Genomic DNA, 18178 nt, shown 5'->3' on the forward strand with positions numbered 1-18178 from the left:
CACTACAATGCCAATACCCTACCCTGACTCTTACCATATGTGACAGCATATTCAAGACCTAGATTTGTAGGCAAAGCCAGGAAAGGTGCTGGTTTCACATCTGAGTCAACCCTAATTTGCAGGCAGCCCCATGAGAAGGCTGGATGATCTGTTTACTTACATGAGTCCCCAGAAGCAGCATTAGGACCAGGAGTAATGAAAAGATAAGCCCCACCCCCCACCCCACTCATGAAATATGCTAAGGAGACCTATACTCTTCAGATCCTATCTGGACCCTGCAGGCCAAGACTTGTGTCCACCTCCATCAGACTGGAAGAGACAGGTCCCCAAAGGACAATGGCCCCGTCGTGGAGCCAGCTGCCTGACTTCCCAGTGCTCCATGCATGTTTCCCTGTAGTAAGTGTGAGGGTGCTCCAGCCGTGTCTCCATTATACTCCATGGCCAGGGTATTTGCTGTGCAGCCACATTATCAGGGGAAGAATCATGCTTGAAGGCAAAGGAAGATGAATGGCAGGCCAGGGTCACAGCCACGCGAGCCAGCTGCATCTCAACACCAGACCATTATCCACCCCACACCAAAGATAGAAACATAAGAAATGTTTTCATTAAGGAAGTCTGCATTTCCTCCAGGCTTCTAAAGAGCCCAGTTTTCTCCTCCCTCCATCATTAATCAAGCCAAGTGGACTGTTCAGGGAGACCTCACAGGGGCAAACAGCAGGAACTGACCTCCGACCAGATCCTCAGACAGGCTCTGGTCAACCAGCAAAGTCAGACAAACAGCCGGCAGAGGGTCCAGCTGGGAGGACAAGCTGACGCCCAGATGCCACAGCTTGAAAAATCCATCCCCAGGCGAGGCCTTTCTGCCAGACTGCTGCCAGCCTGCCCATCCTGAGACAGGGCACCACAGCCAGGCCTGGCGAGGGAGCAGATGGTGGCAGAGGGCAAAGGAGCTGGGGCTCTCTGCTCATCGGTGAATCCAAGGGGATGGAAGGCAGAGTGGGGAAGGGCATTTGTCCGTACCTGAGGCTCTCTGGCCTCCAAATGTGCATGTGGACATCTGTGGCCAGAACAGCAACCGACTGCAGCCAGAGAGACCACCTGCGCAATTGTCTCTGACAAAGGCATTGAGGATCGTGCCCCGCCATGCTCCCGTTATGCTTCATGACTGTTGCTACATATTCCACCAGGGTGTTTAGGGTAAAAAAGGAAACCAGTGAAAGTGACATAAAGTCCAAGATAGCGGGTGGCCCGCTGCTACTCCAGAGAAAAGGATTCTACTGGCAGGCTGACAAACAACTTGTAGCCAGAGAAGAATACAGAAAGCCCTAACGAAATAGGGGCATGTGGGAAGGGGGGATTTCCACATGTTTTAGTAGACTGAGCAAGGGAAGAATTATTCCATCTATCAAGCCATTCAACAATTTAGAAATTCACAAAGAGGAGAAATTCCAACCCGAGGGAGCATTTTATAATAATACCACATTAGCCCCCACAGCTTAATTCAAGGATCAGGCTCCATGGTGACCAGACAACACAACTTCTGTCAGTTGTCTGTCCCCCTTTGGAAGCCCATTTGAATAGAAATGACATGACAATGTGACAATATGTCTGTTGCAGCCCTGAAGTCACCGGACAGGGCAGTTCTGAAGACCGAGTGCTTTACAGATTCTCCTCTCAGCAAGGCTGCCCGTGAAATCTTAGCAAAGTCTCAAGGTTCTTCCAGACTGGTTATCACTTTTATTACTGGCTGAGTCAGACAAGCTCTAAACCAACTTGTCAAGAGAACAAGAATGAGAAATACCCAAATGAGACAGTGCTTTGTAGAGGAAAATAAACAACAGCACACCGGCAAATGCAAAGCTTTTGGAGCTACTACAAGTCACTTATTTTGGTATTTTTTCTCCAAGGGACTTTGTACTAAATAGGAATCAAATTGATTTGCTATAATGGTGCTTGGTTGGCTCTGGAGCACAGAAAGCTCTGACCACAGGACTAATAGAAGAAGATTGAGTTTCTGAGACCAGTGCAGTGGAGAAGCCAAGAGATGGACGATCTTGTAAAAACTACCCATTCTTGATGGTTCTCCTGAAAACATCTAACTCAGAATTATCATCCCAAGAGCAGCCATCCGGGGGAAGAACTAAAAGATGGACTTGAGAGCTCCACTTCCCAAAGGATCTTCATTAATTTCATCAAGACAAAGTTAATAATCCATGACACAAATGTTTTATTTTTTCTTGAGTTAGTTGTTCTAAACATGTTAGAGTCTTCTCGATAAATCTCACAGCTAGAGGCTAGTAGGAATTAGTTTGTCTTCTATACTGTCATTAAGAAATAAAGAAGTGGTAATAGCTACTTGGGAAACTCGAAGAGAATGGCTTATAAATGAGATGAATCTAGGAGCTGCCCAAATGGTTGTTGGGCAGGGTGAGTAAAGTAAATCCGTGTATTTCCCTCTCACCACACCCCTTCTCGAGGCAGAGGCAACAAATGGAGATGGAGATTCCTTACATAAAGTTCTTCATTTATATAAATATATATAAAGAGACTTCTAGAGACAATTTAACTTGTGTTAAGATCTGCATTATTAACAGATCCACCCCATCAGTCCTTACTGAGGGTCTCCAATGAGCAGAGTCTTGTAAAATGGGCTCAGTGGGTCTCCCCAGACATACATGGCCTCTCCTCTCCCACAAAAGGCAGCTCTGCCTGAGTGCCTGCAGGAGTGGTGTGGACAGAAAGCAGTACACAAGGCCTGCGATATGGGTCTAGACCCAAAGGAAACGCTCTCCTACTTGCTGTGTTGCTCTTACAGAGCATGCTCAGGGGGGTGCCTGGGTGGCTCAGTCAGTTAAGCTTCTGACTTAGCCTCTAGTCATGATCTCGTGGTTCATGAGTTCAAGTCCCGCATCAGTCTCTCTGCTATCAGTGCTTTGGAGCCTGTGTCCCCCTCTCTCTCTGCCCTACCTCCAGGGGTTCTCTCTCTCTCCCTCTCTCTCACAAAATAAATAAATAAATTTTAAAGAGCATGCTCAGGAAGACAAGTGGATTATACCTTACAAAATTAAAAAAAAAAATGAGGGGTGCCTGGGTGGCTCAGTCGTTTAAGTGTCTGACTTTGGCTCAAGTCATGATCTCAGTTTGTGAGTTTGAGCCCCGCGTCGGGCTCTGTGCTGACAGCTCAGGGCCTGGAGCCTGCTTCGGATTCTGTGTCTCCCTCTCTCTCTGCCCCTCCCCCGCTCATGCTCTGTCTCTCTCTCTCAAAATAAATAAAGATTAAAAAATTTCTTTTTTTAAATGAGACCATGTTTGCTGGAAACCCCGAACACACCTGACCACCTCCTCTGTAATGACATGAATAGGTCAGTCTTATTCTAAATGCTTTCTATACATTCCCTCACTTAATTTTTATTATGTCCCTAAGGGGTAGACACTTTACATTCTAATTTACGGGACAGGAAATGGAGGCACAAAATGACAAGTAAATAATAAATATTTCGTTAGTTACTAGAGTTCCTGGGATTTGAACCCACACAGTATGGCTCTTGAGCTGCTGCTGCTGTGCTGCTACTACTCTTACTATTATTGCTGCTACTGCTATTACTACCAGTACTGTTACTGCACCGCTATTACTACTCCTGCTGTTATTACTACTGTTGCTACTACTAACACCACTCCTGCTACTACCACTGCTGTCGCTTCCACCACCACAAGATGTCTCTGATGTCACTCTTCCATCTTGCTCTTGATGGAGTGCCTGGGTATCAGCAGGAACAGGCAGAGGGAGGTAGGGTGGCCAGGGTTCCAGGTGTGATATTGCATTTACCATATTTGATGATAACCAGCCACACACCTCGGAGCTGTGCCTTTGTTTACCCTCTTCACAGCTGTGGGCCATGTTAGTATGCTCTCCGCCAGATTCCTCATCCAGCCTGCTGGTCTCCTTTTCTCTCCTGTCCTCCTGGACACATCTTTGCATCTAGAGTATCTAATATGCCACCAAAGAGCCCACATTTTAGTCCGTGAAAAAATAGGCAATCATAGGCCTTAATAAGAAGAACTTCCATTCTCCCACCACCCACAACCTATACAACACATACTTGTGCAGTGGAAAGGGGCCCCTCCTGCTCTCCTCAAGTAGAAAGAGTGCAGTGACCAGGCAAGAACTGGGAAAAATTGATGCGGTGGTGGCGTGGAGCAGGGACAAGGCTGGAGAGGGATGAAGCCCATCAAGGGGAGACCACGCCTGGGAGTAAGACCCTCCTAGGGTCTGACCACCCAGAGAGTGATGGGGTCCCTGCACCCTCCTGCCCCAGGCGAGGATACAGGGATGGGCACACACTGACTGGAGTCAATCATCTCACTCTGCTTCCATCCACGTAGAGAGTGCACAGATAAATGCAGAGGCCCAGTGAAGGGGATTTACTTGGTCCTGACCTCTTCTTCCAAGCTCCAAAAAAGGAAGAATGCAGAGCAGGCCAGCAGCATCCAAACATATAAAATCTTGCATTAAGCACCTTCCACCCCTGACCCATATGCCCAGGACTCTCGGGTCCATGAGCCCTGCAGGGGCCTTGGTCCGCTCTCTTGGCCAATCCCTCACCATGTTAGAAAGACCCCAGACGTTGTGGTGGCTCCTGGGAGCAGTGGACATGGGGGTAGTGGGAATTACTCCAGCTAAAATCTGTGTCTGCTACATTCCCTCCTCAACCAAGAACATATTTCTAGTGTTTACCATCTTTTAGGGCATGTTTCCCTTCCCCCTCCCCAAACATAAGATTATAGAACGGATTTGACGCTTTGGCAAATTACACATGTACCCAGACCACTCCAGAGATTCTAATAATCCCCCTCCCCAAAATGTGTGCCTCCTGATAAGGTTAATACCAAAATGTCCTGGGATGCAACAGATACTCAGGTGGTAAATACAGCATATCTCTGTCCTGAAACCTGATTTCCACTCGTCATGCCTGGCTGGGTAAAGAAGGTATAACTAGTTTCAAATGCTGAATGGCAAGCATATCACATGCACAAACTTCTGGGTAATTTCTGCAAACCCAACTGGGAGAAATTTCCTTCTGTTATGTGTCTCCCACCAAGCATCAAGTGAAAGTTTCCTTATGCATGGAAGTCTTAATGGAGAAGTGGATTCTGAGCTGCCAATGGGCAGTCTCCACTGTGTTTCATTGCTATCCTCAAACATCCAGAGGGAAAACGACCTGTCACAATAGGCACACAACTCGCCATCCTACTCCCTGGCCCCAGGAGAAGCTAACACTGATTGCATATATGGCATCAGGTGTGGTAGAAGCACTAACCGGAAGCACTCTGTACCTGTTGCGTTGGATGGAGTACAAGAGCTAGGCATGTCATGGTCCTGCCCTCAGGCCTCCCCCCCACCCCGCTCAGCTGGGACTCCAGGAATGTCCTGGTTGGCCTACACCTTAGCACTCAGCAGATAAGCTGAGACACTCCCTAGTTGTTTCACAAGAGCTATGTCTGTATTACTGACTTTCTATAGGGAAGACCCTAAAACAGGTTCAAAATGCTGACTCCCCACAGGAAGGCTCCACCTCCAATCCTGCCAGACGAACCCATCACCCACAAAGTAGTCAGCGCAGAAGCCTGAGAGACAGTAATGTCTTTACTCCCTGAACATGTAACTTTTAAATACAAGAGGCACCCAGTGAGCTCATATGGCCCGTCTGCTGACAACAGGCATAATTGCCTGCTAATGCGGCTCAGAGGCACTGCCCAGTTGACTGGTTTCAATTTCAGCAAATGACAGGGTTCCAGTAATTAAAGTTGGTGGGCAACAGTGCTCAGCTGAAGCTGTGGCACATCTTTGCCCGTTACCTGTGGCAGGCCAAGGGCATGAGTGAGACTCCCTTCTGGAGGGAGCTTGACAGGTGAGCACTGACCTGCAGCATCTGGAGGTAGCCTTCCTGGGGGTCACAGAGCAGGGAGGAGATGCGGTGGTTGTTCCTCATGCATTTCTGGTTGTCCTTTGCAGATGGGAAGATCTGCCGGACCACAGTCATCCTGCCAAGGGCGCTGTGCACCAGATCCAGGATCTCTGGGTCGCTGATCTCCTGGGAAGATAATCAGACCCATGTTTACCATAGACTCACAAACTGCGCCTGCAAAAGGCCCATCAGGAGGTATCAATGGCCAACAGCCTAAATAGACAAAGGGGTCAAGGGACTGGGCCCACGTCACACAGCTCATTAATAGGTTATTTTAAAATAATACTTGCTAACCCTCAAATACACACAGAATTACTCAACAGCTGTCCTGAAGACCAGAAAAAGATGTCTGTGGCCAAGCCACCAGTGCGTTAGCTTCTATAGGGTCCAGCTCTGAAGAACCCATGCTGTCAATGTCATGGTAAGCATCAGTTGGAAGTAAAAGCTAAACTTCCTGTTGGGGGTCATCTCCCTGAGAGAAACAAAACTGGTTTTCTCAGACAAAACTGACCAAAATGCCATGAGTTTCCCTTAATTCTTTAATGATTAGCTTTGCTTTTTAAGATCCACATACAAATTTTGAAAATATATCCACTCATTCATTCACTCATTCATTGCACAAAATCTGCCCAACATCTCCTGTGTGGTTTGTTCTGTACTAAGTATTGGGGACACAGCCTTGAATGAGTCAGGCCTAATCCCACCCAGTAAAGCTCAAGGTTTTCGTAGCATGAAATAGGCTGAGTGCTGCAATAAGGAAATCTAGGGGCACAGGAAACCCATTGTGCTTCCATGTTAGATGTCTGCTAAGCTCTTTACACACATTATCTCATTTGGTGCTCACAACAATTTCAGGAATTCTAGGAGGTACATCCTATTACTATCCCATTTTCACTGAGCACTTTCAAGCATGGAAATAGTAGTAAAGGCAGCTGGCCACAGGGAGCTCCTTCCAGAACGAGGCTTCGATGAGGAATTAGCACTGAAGCTGAACCTGAAAGATGAACTTGTTAGGCAAAGTGCTCAGAAGTATATGTAGAGGGAAGGGGCAGTTCAGAGCTGAGTCAGTGGCAGTGCTGCTGAAGACAGAGGCAGCGGGTGACACCCTGTGGCACCGGGTTCCTGGAGCGGCAGCAGGGCATGTGAGTGCCTCGGGCAGAAAGGTGCAGTGGTCAGACGCAACCCTCAAGCTCCTGTTCAGGGCCAGATGTGGGGGAAGGGAGAGTAGACCCAGCTAAGGGCAGTGAGGAGCTCTGGCAAAGTTTAGGTACAAAGCAGCTACACTCAGATTTCCATTTCAAAACCCTGTGGCTGCTTGCCATACAATGATATAAGACAAGAAGGAATTAGAACTGCTTCAAGGCTAGGAGCAACACAGGAATGACAAAAAATACAAACTAACACAAATAAAGGGTTTTAGAGGTGGAGTCAGGTTAAGAAAAGTTCTTGTTTATTGTCTCTCAAAAGGGATGGCTAAATCAGTGGTTGGTTGCAAGTCAAAATTTGAACTGTGAATATCCATGTTTTAAAATAGGTCTTAAATCTTCCTCCTTACAGATGACACATTCTAGCTTTGAGGCAATGAACTGGTATAAGTGGAGGTAATAAGGTTAGAAATTAGTGATGGGGAGGGTTCAAATCACTTAAACAAGAATGTTGATGGGTGAACTGGGGTAAAGTCTCTGTTCCAGGAACTCTCTTAGGAACCTGACATAAGCATGAAGACTGGCCAGTTGAAACAACATGCTGGATCTGGGAGAAAGTAAGACATTGAGAGTCATATCCTTTTAGAATGATCGATAGATATAGTTCCCAAGGATGTGGAAATGCAGTAATCTCAAAAGAATTCAAGTAAATCTGGGTTTAAACTACTAAACTTTGTATTTCAGACCAAAGACTATTTCAGGGAAGATAATCTTGTTGGATTGGGACCAACAGCCCAGAGGTGGGGGAAGTGCAAAGGTGAGATGGGCCCAGAACCAGCTAGGCTTCAGGAAACAGAACACAGACTATAGTTAAGCAGGATGTTTGCACTCTGCTCGTAGCTGCCTTGCTAACAGGTCCCCTGCCCTGAGCATCCAACAGTGGGGTAAGGGAAATCACATTCTGATCGAACAGTATGTAGGACCGTACGAAAGGGCAACGATGGGCCAGCTAGCTCTACTTGGAGAAGGAATACAGAAGATTGGGGGAGGAAATTGTTTTTAACTAAAAAAACCATGAGGTCAGGAAGAACATAATTTGAACTATGCATAAGAGAGTTAATCAGAGCCTGCACACCTTGGAGAGGAAACGGGGAGTCACATACCTTTTGTTTTTCTCACATACTCATTGATTGCAGAGCCATTGTAGAGGCTCTTTTATTGAACCTCTCCTACACTCTCAACTTCCTGGTAGGTCAGTGACACTGCACCCCAAGCAGGACCCTGCAACTCTGTAGGGAGTCTGACTTACAGGGTACACAATACCTTTCTGGAAAGCACGCCCATCATCTTCCCTGGCAACCTGCGGCAGAATCAGGGGTGAGTGGCTAAGTGAGCCAAGGGCAGCCCCAACATAATGGGGTGGGGGTTTGCTCCTGCTCCCAGCTGCTGTGGTCTCTATACTGTTCTTTCTCCATTCTTCCTGCCCAGAAATCCTTACAAACTTGGCACAGTTCAACCCAACCCATTAGCTGCATCAATGAGGATCTCTGCAGACCCCATCTTCTATGGCCCAGTTCTCATCCACCCCCTCTAGGTCAAAGCACACACACCATCTTCCAGTGTACTCCTCCCTGCCTCCCCATCCTTCTGGGCCTATTCTTAGTGTCCAACACAGAGATCGTTGCAATCAGAATGTAAGAAATGCAGGTAAAAGAACAGAAGAACAGAAGCAACTCCCTCGGGTCCCTTGAGGGCAATGAAAAGAGTCACCTCTTCTCCCAAGGATGTGTCCCTCCCCTCGGAGAATTCCAACCCTACACCATCTGTCAATTCCAGGAGCTCTCCCATGCTGTTGGTACCACTGTGTACCAACAGAGTACAGACAGGGGTTCACTCACTCCCTGCACCCAGACTCCACAGTGGGCCAGCCTCTGGACCCATGTGAAGACATCCAACCTCTGGGCCTTCCTATGGATGCAGAAGGCTATCCACACAGTCACTTTATACAACCCACCTGGAGAACAAACTTTCTCTTTGTCCCAGTTAAACATTACTTCCAGAGAGTGCTGGTGATGAGCCGCAGAAGAAAGACAATGTGTATATATATACTGTGTGACCTCCACTACCCTCACTAAAATCAGCAAGTCTGCAGTAGCAGCAATAATGTGTCATACCCAGATGCCTACTGGGGTGCACAGGCTCAAAATAAATCTTGCTTTTGTTTTATGACTTTGTAAGTTTACACTGCAAAATATATCTTAGGCACAAACATTACATATATTAAGTATGAATAATCAAATGATCAGTGTGCCTTCTGCCAAACTAAGAAATGAAGTATACCCTGAATCTTGGTTGGATCCCTCCCCCCAAATGCTTACCCCTTCCTCCTTACCAGCAGCTAACTTTGTCATGCGATGAGTTCTGTGTATAGCCCAAATAATGTATAACTTTGTCTTATACATTTTTGTTTAGCTTTGTGCAAACTAAACCACCTGCAGGTCCCCTGTGATTGTGTTTTGACACAATTGGTTCTCAAACTTTGTTGTGTATCTGCATCACCTCGGGAACTCGATAAAATGCAGGTCCCATCCTTCACCCAGCAAAGTTTTCTGTTTTCTCCATGAGCTCTCCAGATAATTCCAATACTCAACAAACATTTAAAACCCACTGGTTTAACATTTTCCTAATCTGTTCATGGCAATGGGTACAGCTTAGTTTCATCATTTTCTCAGCTGTACCCTACTGCCCTGTATGCCTCTGTCACCATTAATCCACCCGAGTGTTGCTTACCATTGGAACATTTGTGTCCATTTGCTACTACAAAGCTTCTGTGCACGTTTTCCTTGTGCACGTGTGTTGGTGACTTGTATGAGAATTTCTCTAGGATATATACCTAAAATTAGAATTCCTCAATAGGAGAACATAAATATGTTCAAATTTACGTAGTAATATCAAATCTCCAAAGTTATTGTACCAATTTATAATCATGTCTGGTAAAGAGATTTCCTGCACCTGACATTATTGTAGGACTTCCTAATATTTGTCATCCTGGTGAGTATGAATTGGTGCATCATTGGATTTTGATTTCTACTTCCCTAATTCTTAATAATATTAAGTATCTTTCATATGTTTATGAATTATTTGTGTTTCTTTTCTTGTATTTGTGTTTTTGTCCAATTTCCATTGGGTTGGGTCTCTTGCATATGGATTCATGGGACCTTTTTTTTTTAATTCCAGATAATTCTTTGTCACATGTTATAATTATCTTCTCCAGTTTCTAGAACGTTTAGTAGAATTGGCCTATAAACTCATCTAACCTGGTATGTTCTTTGTAGGAAGATGCTTTATTACTCATTAACTTTCCTTTTGTATATAGGGATTTTGCTCATTTTTCCTTCTGTCCTTAGTCATGTTTTCTTCTAAAAATTCAGCTATGTTGTCCAAACTTTCCAGTTGATTGGCATATGTTGTTCACAATGTCTCTCTACTTCTTCACTCTCTAATGTATCCAAAGCCATGTGCTCCCATCCATTGCTAACAATATTTATTTGTGCCCTCTCTTCCTCTGATGACAGAAGTTTATTTTATAAATACTTTTTAAAAGGTAAGTTTTGACTTAACTGATACTTTTTTATGTGTTAGTCTTCTGTTTCATTAATTTCCACTCTATTATTTTTCTAGTTTCTTTGGATTTATTAGGTGTTATTTCTCCAACTGTTAAGGTATGCAGCTCGGCTGTGGAATCTTACACGTTTTTTTCTTTTCTAATAAAGTGGTTAAGACAATAAATCTACATCCAAACATTGCTTTAGCTGTGTCCCATAAATTATACATACAAATTGTATCACTCATTTTAAAATCCCATTTTGATATATTTTTGACCCATAAGTAATTTACTAGGGATTTTTCAAAATTTTCCAAACATTAGGGTATTCTTTTTACTATCATCCTATTGATTTCTAATTTAAATGCATTGTGCCCTGAGAACATGGTCTGTTTGAAGCTAATCTTTTAAAATGTATTGAACTTTTGCTCTGTGGCTTATCACGTGGTCAGTCTGCATGAATGTTTCATGTGCATTAACTGTCCTGCTGTTGTTGGTTTCTGTGGTCTACTTTTAGGTCCATTAGATTAGGAATTAGTCTATTTCTTTCTGTATTCAGCCTATATTTTCAAAAATTCAAAAAACATATTCTCAGTGTTTTATTAGTTATGCATAAGTGGAGAACTATAACTCCTTGCTGAATTGAATCTTTTATCATTATTTAGATATCCTCTTTATTTCTAGTAATTCATCTTGCCTCCTACTGTATTGTGTCCAATATTAATACAGTGACACCAGTTTTATTTTGGTTACGAGCTGCCTGCTCTAACGTCTTCCACATCTTTGCCATCATCCATCTTTCTCTGTCTCACACTTAAGTTGGAGACTATTATAAACAAAATATACTACATGTTTTTTACATCCATCTTTGACTTTTTAGTAGAAATCTCAATCCATTTGTATTGGACTATGATTATCTATACATTTACATTGATTTGTACCATATTATTTACATCTTATTGTTTCTTTTTTGTGTGGTTTTTTACTTCCCCTTAGAATGATTTTTCCCCTATTTTCATTATTTTACCTTCTTTTGGAAGTTTTTTTCTCTATATTATTTTTTTCTTGGTTATCTTAGATATTTTTAAATGCATACTGAACAAAGCATGAGGCTAATCAGTATTTTTATTCTCTTCTCTTCAACATTTCTTTCCAATCACCATCATCCTGACTAATGTGATAATAATATCCAGCATTTTAATTCTTTCTTTATGCCTTCCTATTACATATAATTCCTATTAATTTCCCATTACTTTTAGAATTTCCTTTAATGTCGGTTTGTTAGTGATAAACTTAGTTTTTATTTGCTGGAAAATACCTTTTGTAATCTCACTCTTGAAAGATAAAAATCACAGTTGATTACTAGTTTCTCTTAGCACTCTGAATTTCATATGACACTATCATCTGCCTTCCATTTTTGTCCACTATGTCTGTTTCCTATGGTTGTAATACCAAATTATCATAGACTTAGCAGCTCAGAACAACAGAATTTTATTCTACACAGTTCTGAAGGCTAGAAGCCCAAAATCCGTTTCACTGGGTCGGAATCAGATGTTGGCAGGGATGTGCTCCTTCCAGAGGCTCTACAAGAGACGGTTCCCTGCCTTCCACAGCTTCTAATGGCTTCCAGCAGTGCTTGGCCTGTGGCCACATCAATCCAGCCTCTTCCTCTGTGACCAATTGCCTTCTCTTCTGTATTCTTAAATCTCCCCATGCCTCCTTTTATAAGGACACTTGAAATTGCATTTAGGACCCACTCAGATAATCCAAGATAATCTCTCTACCTCAAGATTATTAATTTAAACACTTCTGCAAAATCTCTTCTGCCATGTAAGGTAACACACAATTTCCAGGGATTTAGGCCCTGGATATCTTTGGGAGCCATTATTCAGCCCACTAACTCCAGACATTAGGAATCCATTTAAAATGCCATTTCTTTGAAGAAGACCTGTGTTTTCTCCCTGGATGCTTTCTAGATTTTTCTCTGTCTAATGACGTCTCTAGGCATGGATGTTTTATTTTATTTTTATCCTTAGGATTCCTAGATCTGGGGTTTAGTTTCTGTCAATAATTCCTGAGAATTCTTGACCATAATATCCTTTCATATTATTTCTTCCCCATCATTTCCTATTTCCTTCTAGAAATCCAATATTATCATTCTATCTTCCATGTGTCTATATCTCCCTTTCATATTTTCCATCTCTTTGTATCTCTGGTATGTCTTCTAAATAATGTCTTCACATTTTCCAGTTCACCAATTCTCTCTACGTATGTGTCCACTTTGATAGTTAATTCATCCTTCACATTTTTTAACATCAACTATTAGTTTTTTTAATTTCCTGAAACTGTTTATTTTTCAATTCTGCCTCATTTTTAAATAGCTTTTATTCCTTGCTTATGTTTCCAGCATCTATTTTTAAACATATTACAGCATTCTTACTTGTCTATGTCAGATAGTTATAATATCTAAAGTTATTTGAGATCTGATTAAACTGTCCTTTTCTCCTCCCTGGCTCTCACTCATGGTGGTTTGTTTCCTTCTTTCTTTCCTTTGTCTCTATATTCCTCTTTCCTTCCTTCTCTCTTTCTCTCTCTTTTTCTTTTTTTTCTTTCTTTCCTTCTCTTGTGTGTACTCTTAGTTTCCTTAGAACTTCCTTATGAATTCCTTGAAGTCTGACTGGAATTCACATTACTTTATTTGCATTCACTTCTACAACCTAATCTACTAAGGTTAGAGCACTACTGATCTACAGCCATTGAATTTAATATTAAACCTTCCTCAGAGCTTCATTAGGCACCACAGGTGGTATGACTTGGGTCACAAACTCACATGGGACTCATCAATTGTCAAGAAAATTCATTCCCATCATGCAACTCCAAAGTCAAGAGAGAACATTTCCTTGCTATTCCCTTCTGTGCAGTGAGTTCATTTCTAGTTAGCCTGTATACCAAGGATCTAAGTTTCTAGCTTTATGAGGAAATCTCTCATTAGGCCCCACATCTGATTGGTTCTTACACTGATCTCATGTGTTTTGTGCCCCCAAACAGCCAGAAAAATAAACGTTCAAGGTTTCTGCAGTTTGACCAATAGATTCAAGGCCAAAACTAAATTTGAAGCTCATGTATTTCCCAAAGTTTCAATTTTCACCTCATATTAGTCCTCTGTGGACATTACTTTTGACTGCTAAGTGATCCATTTCAAAATACTTTTAAAATATATTATACCCTGCTTTTCTAGTTCTTTTCCATTTGGGGGCATCATTCAGTCTAAATACTACTAATCCTTTTATACAGAATTTTCTTTTCTTAGAAGAATGACTCCACCCTTTTCCTGGGACACACACCCACCTCCCAAACTCCTCATATGTTTTGGCTGTATGACTAACTAAACCTCAGTTATCATGCTACAATTTCTATTTACTTCATTTGACTGCCTTTCTCTAAGTTCTTTGTCATTAATATTGGAAGGAGAGCCATTTCTGAGGGACCCAAGAGAAGCACGTGCAATCTTCTCCATTTGCTCAAATCCCAATTGTATTCTTCAATCATCTCCCATTGTGCATGCAAAAAGGTAAATATTCTGCAGGTCGGTCCCAAATTAATATTTTGTCTCTTGCTCCAGCAACATTTCCCTAAATTACTGTTACCTTGCCCTCCTGCAACCTAATAGCTTCCCCCCATAAATCGTCTCTCATCAATATTGCTCACTCAAGAGATCATCTCTGTGAAAGATGATGGCATCTTGGACTAGGGTTGTTGCAAATGGACCATCTTTAGACAGAGCTGAAATGCTGAAGCTAGAGCACATGCTGACTATGGGATTGGAAGAGAGCGATGGCAAAGATCGCTGAATCTTTTTTCAATGTAAGAAATATTTGTAGTTTGATAACAAAAACATTGTAACAGCTAAAACAAGCAGAGGAAGAAAACGGGGATAGAATTGCCAGTGAACACCCCATTCTTCAAGTTATCAGTGGGGAAGAAAGACTCTTATGCCTTGTAGCATACTTAAAGGAAGATTTCTATGAACACAATAAAATGTGAGACCGAATAATAAAAATACTCACTGCCTCTAATTTTGTCCTGAACATGCACACTGAAACCTAGACTATCTTCATTTGGAGGCAAGTAATTATCAGGAAACCTCCACACATCTCCTTGTACAAAGAGGTAAGACTAAAGAAAAGTCTGACAAATTCGAAAGAAAAACCAATCCTCACATCCTCTCAGAAGGCATTACTTAATTCACTGATTGAAAGCAAAATTGTCCTTCATAGAGGGCACAATAAGGAACCAAATGAGACCTGATTGCCTCCATTCAGAGACAACCTGTGTCTCTAGCCAGGGCCTCTGGCTGCTTGGGGCTGGGGGTGGCGGAGGGTGGGGGGGCTGCCATTCCAAAAAAATGTTAAGCATACAAGTATGTGTGAATTTTCCTGTGGAGAAAGCCCATGAGCTGTATTCAATTTTCAAAGAAGCCTTTGACCCCAAAAAGCTGAGGAACAGGCAATACCAAAGCCAGTAATGGTTTTGAAAGTGCCCCTTGTTGCTAACTATGGGAAGAACAAAAACGATGAGGAAACATCAACAGAAAAATTGGGAGTTTTCATGTCTTTCAGATTCCTCTGCTTCCTCCTCACTTCCACACAGGCCTCTGAGGTAATAACAAAAACCAGAGGCAATGGGATTTACATGATGAACTATGATGCAGCTATAAAAATCACTGAGTAAACCCATAATACTAAAGTATCACCTGCACCATGCAGATAATAGAGTTAAGGAAGACAGACCAGAAAGGAAAAAAAGGAAGAACAAGTTACAGAATGATACATCAAATACGGTACATTTATAATAGAGATATGTGTAATGCAGTAAAAACAAATGTGAAGGACACATGGCAGCTTCAAGAGAATGGTTGCCATTGGGGAAATAGAGTGGAATAGCAAACTGATTTGCTGCCTCACTTGCAGTCTTGCCCCTCCTCCCCTATGCTGCCATAACCCTAGGGTGAACAGCTGCCCTTCCCTCCACCATGGGATTTGGGGTGGTGGGACGTCATGACCGCTGCACCCACAACCACAGGTGCATCCTGCTTGCTATGAGCCAACCTGGATGGTCCTACTACTTTAGGCAGTCCTTGGAGAGGGGACACAACTCTATTTCTGTTCAGATGTGAAGGGGGTTCTCCTGGAAGGATTCTGAGATGGTTTGTTCAATCCTAAAATGACCACCAAGAAAAGACAGCACCTTTCAGCCTCTGAAGGTTGACTCATGGGGAAATTCCATTTGATGGTGGGCCAAGCTCACTGAACACAACAGACCCCTGAGGAAACTAGTTAGCTTCTGAATCACCCTGCCCTGTAACCTCATGACCTACCTATGAGCCTCCTCTAAGGTGAAACGATAAAGCTTCAGACCATTTAACGAAACTAGATTCATACTTTTCTATTACTTGTGGTAAAAAAAAAAACAAGCTGACTGACACAGAATTTAATGGGACTTAATGTAAGTGTGTATAGACAATTATATCTGAAATGGTCAGCTTCTTAAAAATTGAGATCTCAAATATGGCAACATTTGAATGATGGACAAGGTGTTTAGATATCATGCCCTGTACCTCTTGGAAATTTTTATTTAAAACAGAGAGAATCACTGAAGAAGCGTCACTCCATGTCTGCTTGAGTAGCAAAGAGGATAAATTTTCATAATGAGGAGAAATCTTCAAAATAGCAATTAAAATGGTAAGGATCTCTTTTTTCTAAATACACGCTTTGGCAAACCTGATGCAAAACTCATGCACAAATAAGTTTATGTCTGATCTTTAAGACTTCAGTAAAATTTCTGAACCCTCTGATACCAGGGGAAAATATTATTAAACATTTATATAGAGCTCTAAACTTATATAGGGCTGTGTAATCACATTATTAGTCATTTCCTTTTATTCTTTAGAAAGGCCTAGATCTATCAAACATCTGTGTGATACCAGCATTATTCCATTGCTGGAGAAATAATAAAGTTTGTTTCCCTCCTAACAACCATAGTGCCAGTAATCTAAAGTTGATGATAGTAAGGAAAACTTCACAGACAAAGCTGGCTTGAGAGAAGTTGAGAAAAACAGAAGGAAGATTCAATAAAGTCGTGATTAAAGATTTCCTCCCACTGAAGTCAACAGGCTTTTTAGAATGTCTGCTGTTTTCAGATCCCCACAGAGTGCTTAAGGCAAGGCAAGCTAAGGCTCCATAGAGACTAGGACATCCTGGTGAGGTGGAGAGGGTGGGAGGAAGCTGCCGAAGCTTGGTGCTGGTTACATTTCCAAGACAGAGAAGATGGGAGGAGGGCACTTTCTGCATGGTGGTTCTGACCAGAGACATCCTGTCTCATTCATCATCCCTTAAAAACTCATGGGGTATGCAGCAGTCTCCCTATTTTACACAGGATATGGAAAGTTGCCATAGAGGATGCCCTTGCTCCCCAGAGTGTGGTCCAAGAGCCAACAGCATCGGTATCAACTGGGAGTTTGTTAAAAAAAAAAAAAGGCAGAATCTCAGGCCCCATGCTGGACCTATCTACCCAGAATCTGCATTTTGACAAGATTCTCAGGTGACTCATAGGCATGTTCAAATTTAAGAAACACTGGTCTGTATTATACAGTGAAGTGAAAAGAGTGTTGAATCTGGAATCAAGTGTGTATGGGCTCCAGTCCTAGCTTCTCCTCTCCCTGGTTGTAGAACTTGGACAAGGAACTTAATTCCTTTGAGTGTCATCTGGAAATGGGGTAACTACTTCCCCAGGGGCTCTGCCTTAATTCAAAGACTTTCATCCAATGGGACCCAACATGTCTAGCACAGAGTCTTGCGGTGAGTACTTCTTATCCTTCTACCTCAGAAGCTAAAGCTCTCTGTACAGCCTTTGAAGGCCGGCAAAACATCTGCCACAGCCTGGCCTCAAGGAAGACAGACCAGCCCTCTTTCTGCCCCTCTTTCCACTCCATGGCCCCATGCAGCCTCATGCACACCCCTAAGGGAGCCCATAGCAGACCACCCAATCTGCACATACGGAGCTCTTTCCTGTCTCTCATCTCCAAGAGATCCTGGGGTTCACTTGACTTCCTGCCAAGACATCAAATCAGAACTCAGCCATCCTATCACTAAATATAATGGCTCATTAATTGAAAATTCATATGGCTTCTTTTATTTTCATAAATGACACAAATGGGTTCTGCTCACAGGAAAGCCAGCATCCTACTCTGCCTGCCCTTTTTACCCAGGGCTGCCCAGACAGGCGGCAGAGCTCTCCCCCCATCCCACCGCCTCCATCACGGTCCATTTTCCTGAGTGGTCCAGTCAGAACGGCCAGTAGTGAGCAGGTCACCCTGTTCCCTAAAGACCTGCCCCTAACCTTGGCCCTAGGGTGAAACAGATGTCCCCTCAGGTTCTCCCCAGGCCTACCAGCTTATCAGGAGA

General features: G+C 43.0%; 1 protein-coding gene across 2 annotated transcripts in view; it reads right to left on the bottom strand.

The window, feature by feature from the left end:
* GRID1 (glutamate ionotropic receptor delta type subunit 1) overlaps positions 1-18178 on the bottom strand; it is a 689073-nt gene that overhangs the window by 219804 nt on the left and 451091 nt on the right. For both annotated transcript variants that reach the window (XM_027062464.2, XM_027062467.2), the window contains exon 6: positions 5922-6092. In XM_027062464.2, the coding sequence (XP_026918265.1) occupies positions 5922-6092 (171 nt within the window). The remainder of the gene's footprint in view (positions 1-5921; positions 6093-18178) is intronic.

Source organism: Acinonyx jubatus, chromosome D2, assembly GCF_027475565.1.
Source record: "Acinonyx jubatus isolate Ajub_Pintada_27869175 chromosome D2, VMU_Ajub_asm_v1.0, whole genome shotgun sequence".
Classification (NCBI taxonomy): domain Eukaryota; kingdom Metazoa; phylum Chordata; class Mammalia; order Carnivora; family Felidae; genus Acinonyx; species Acinonyx jubatus.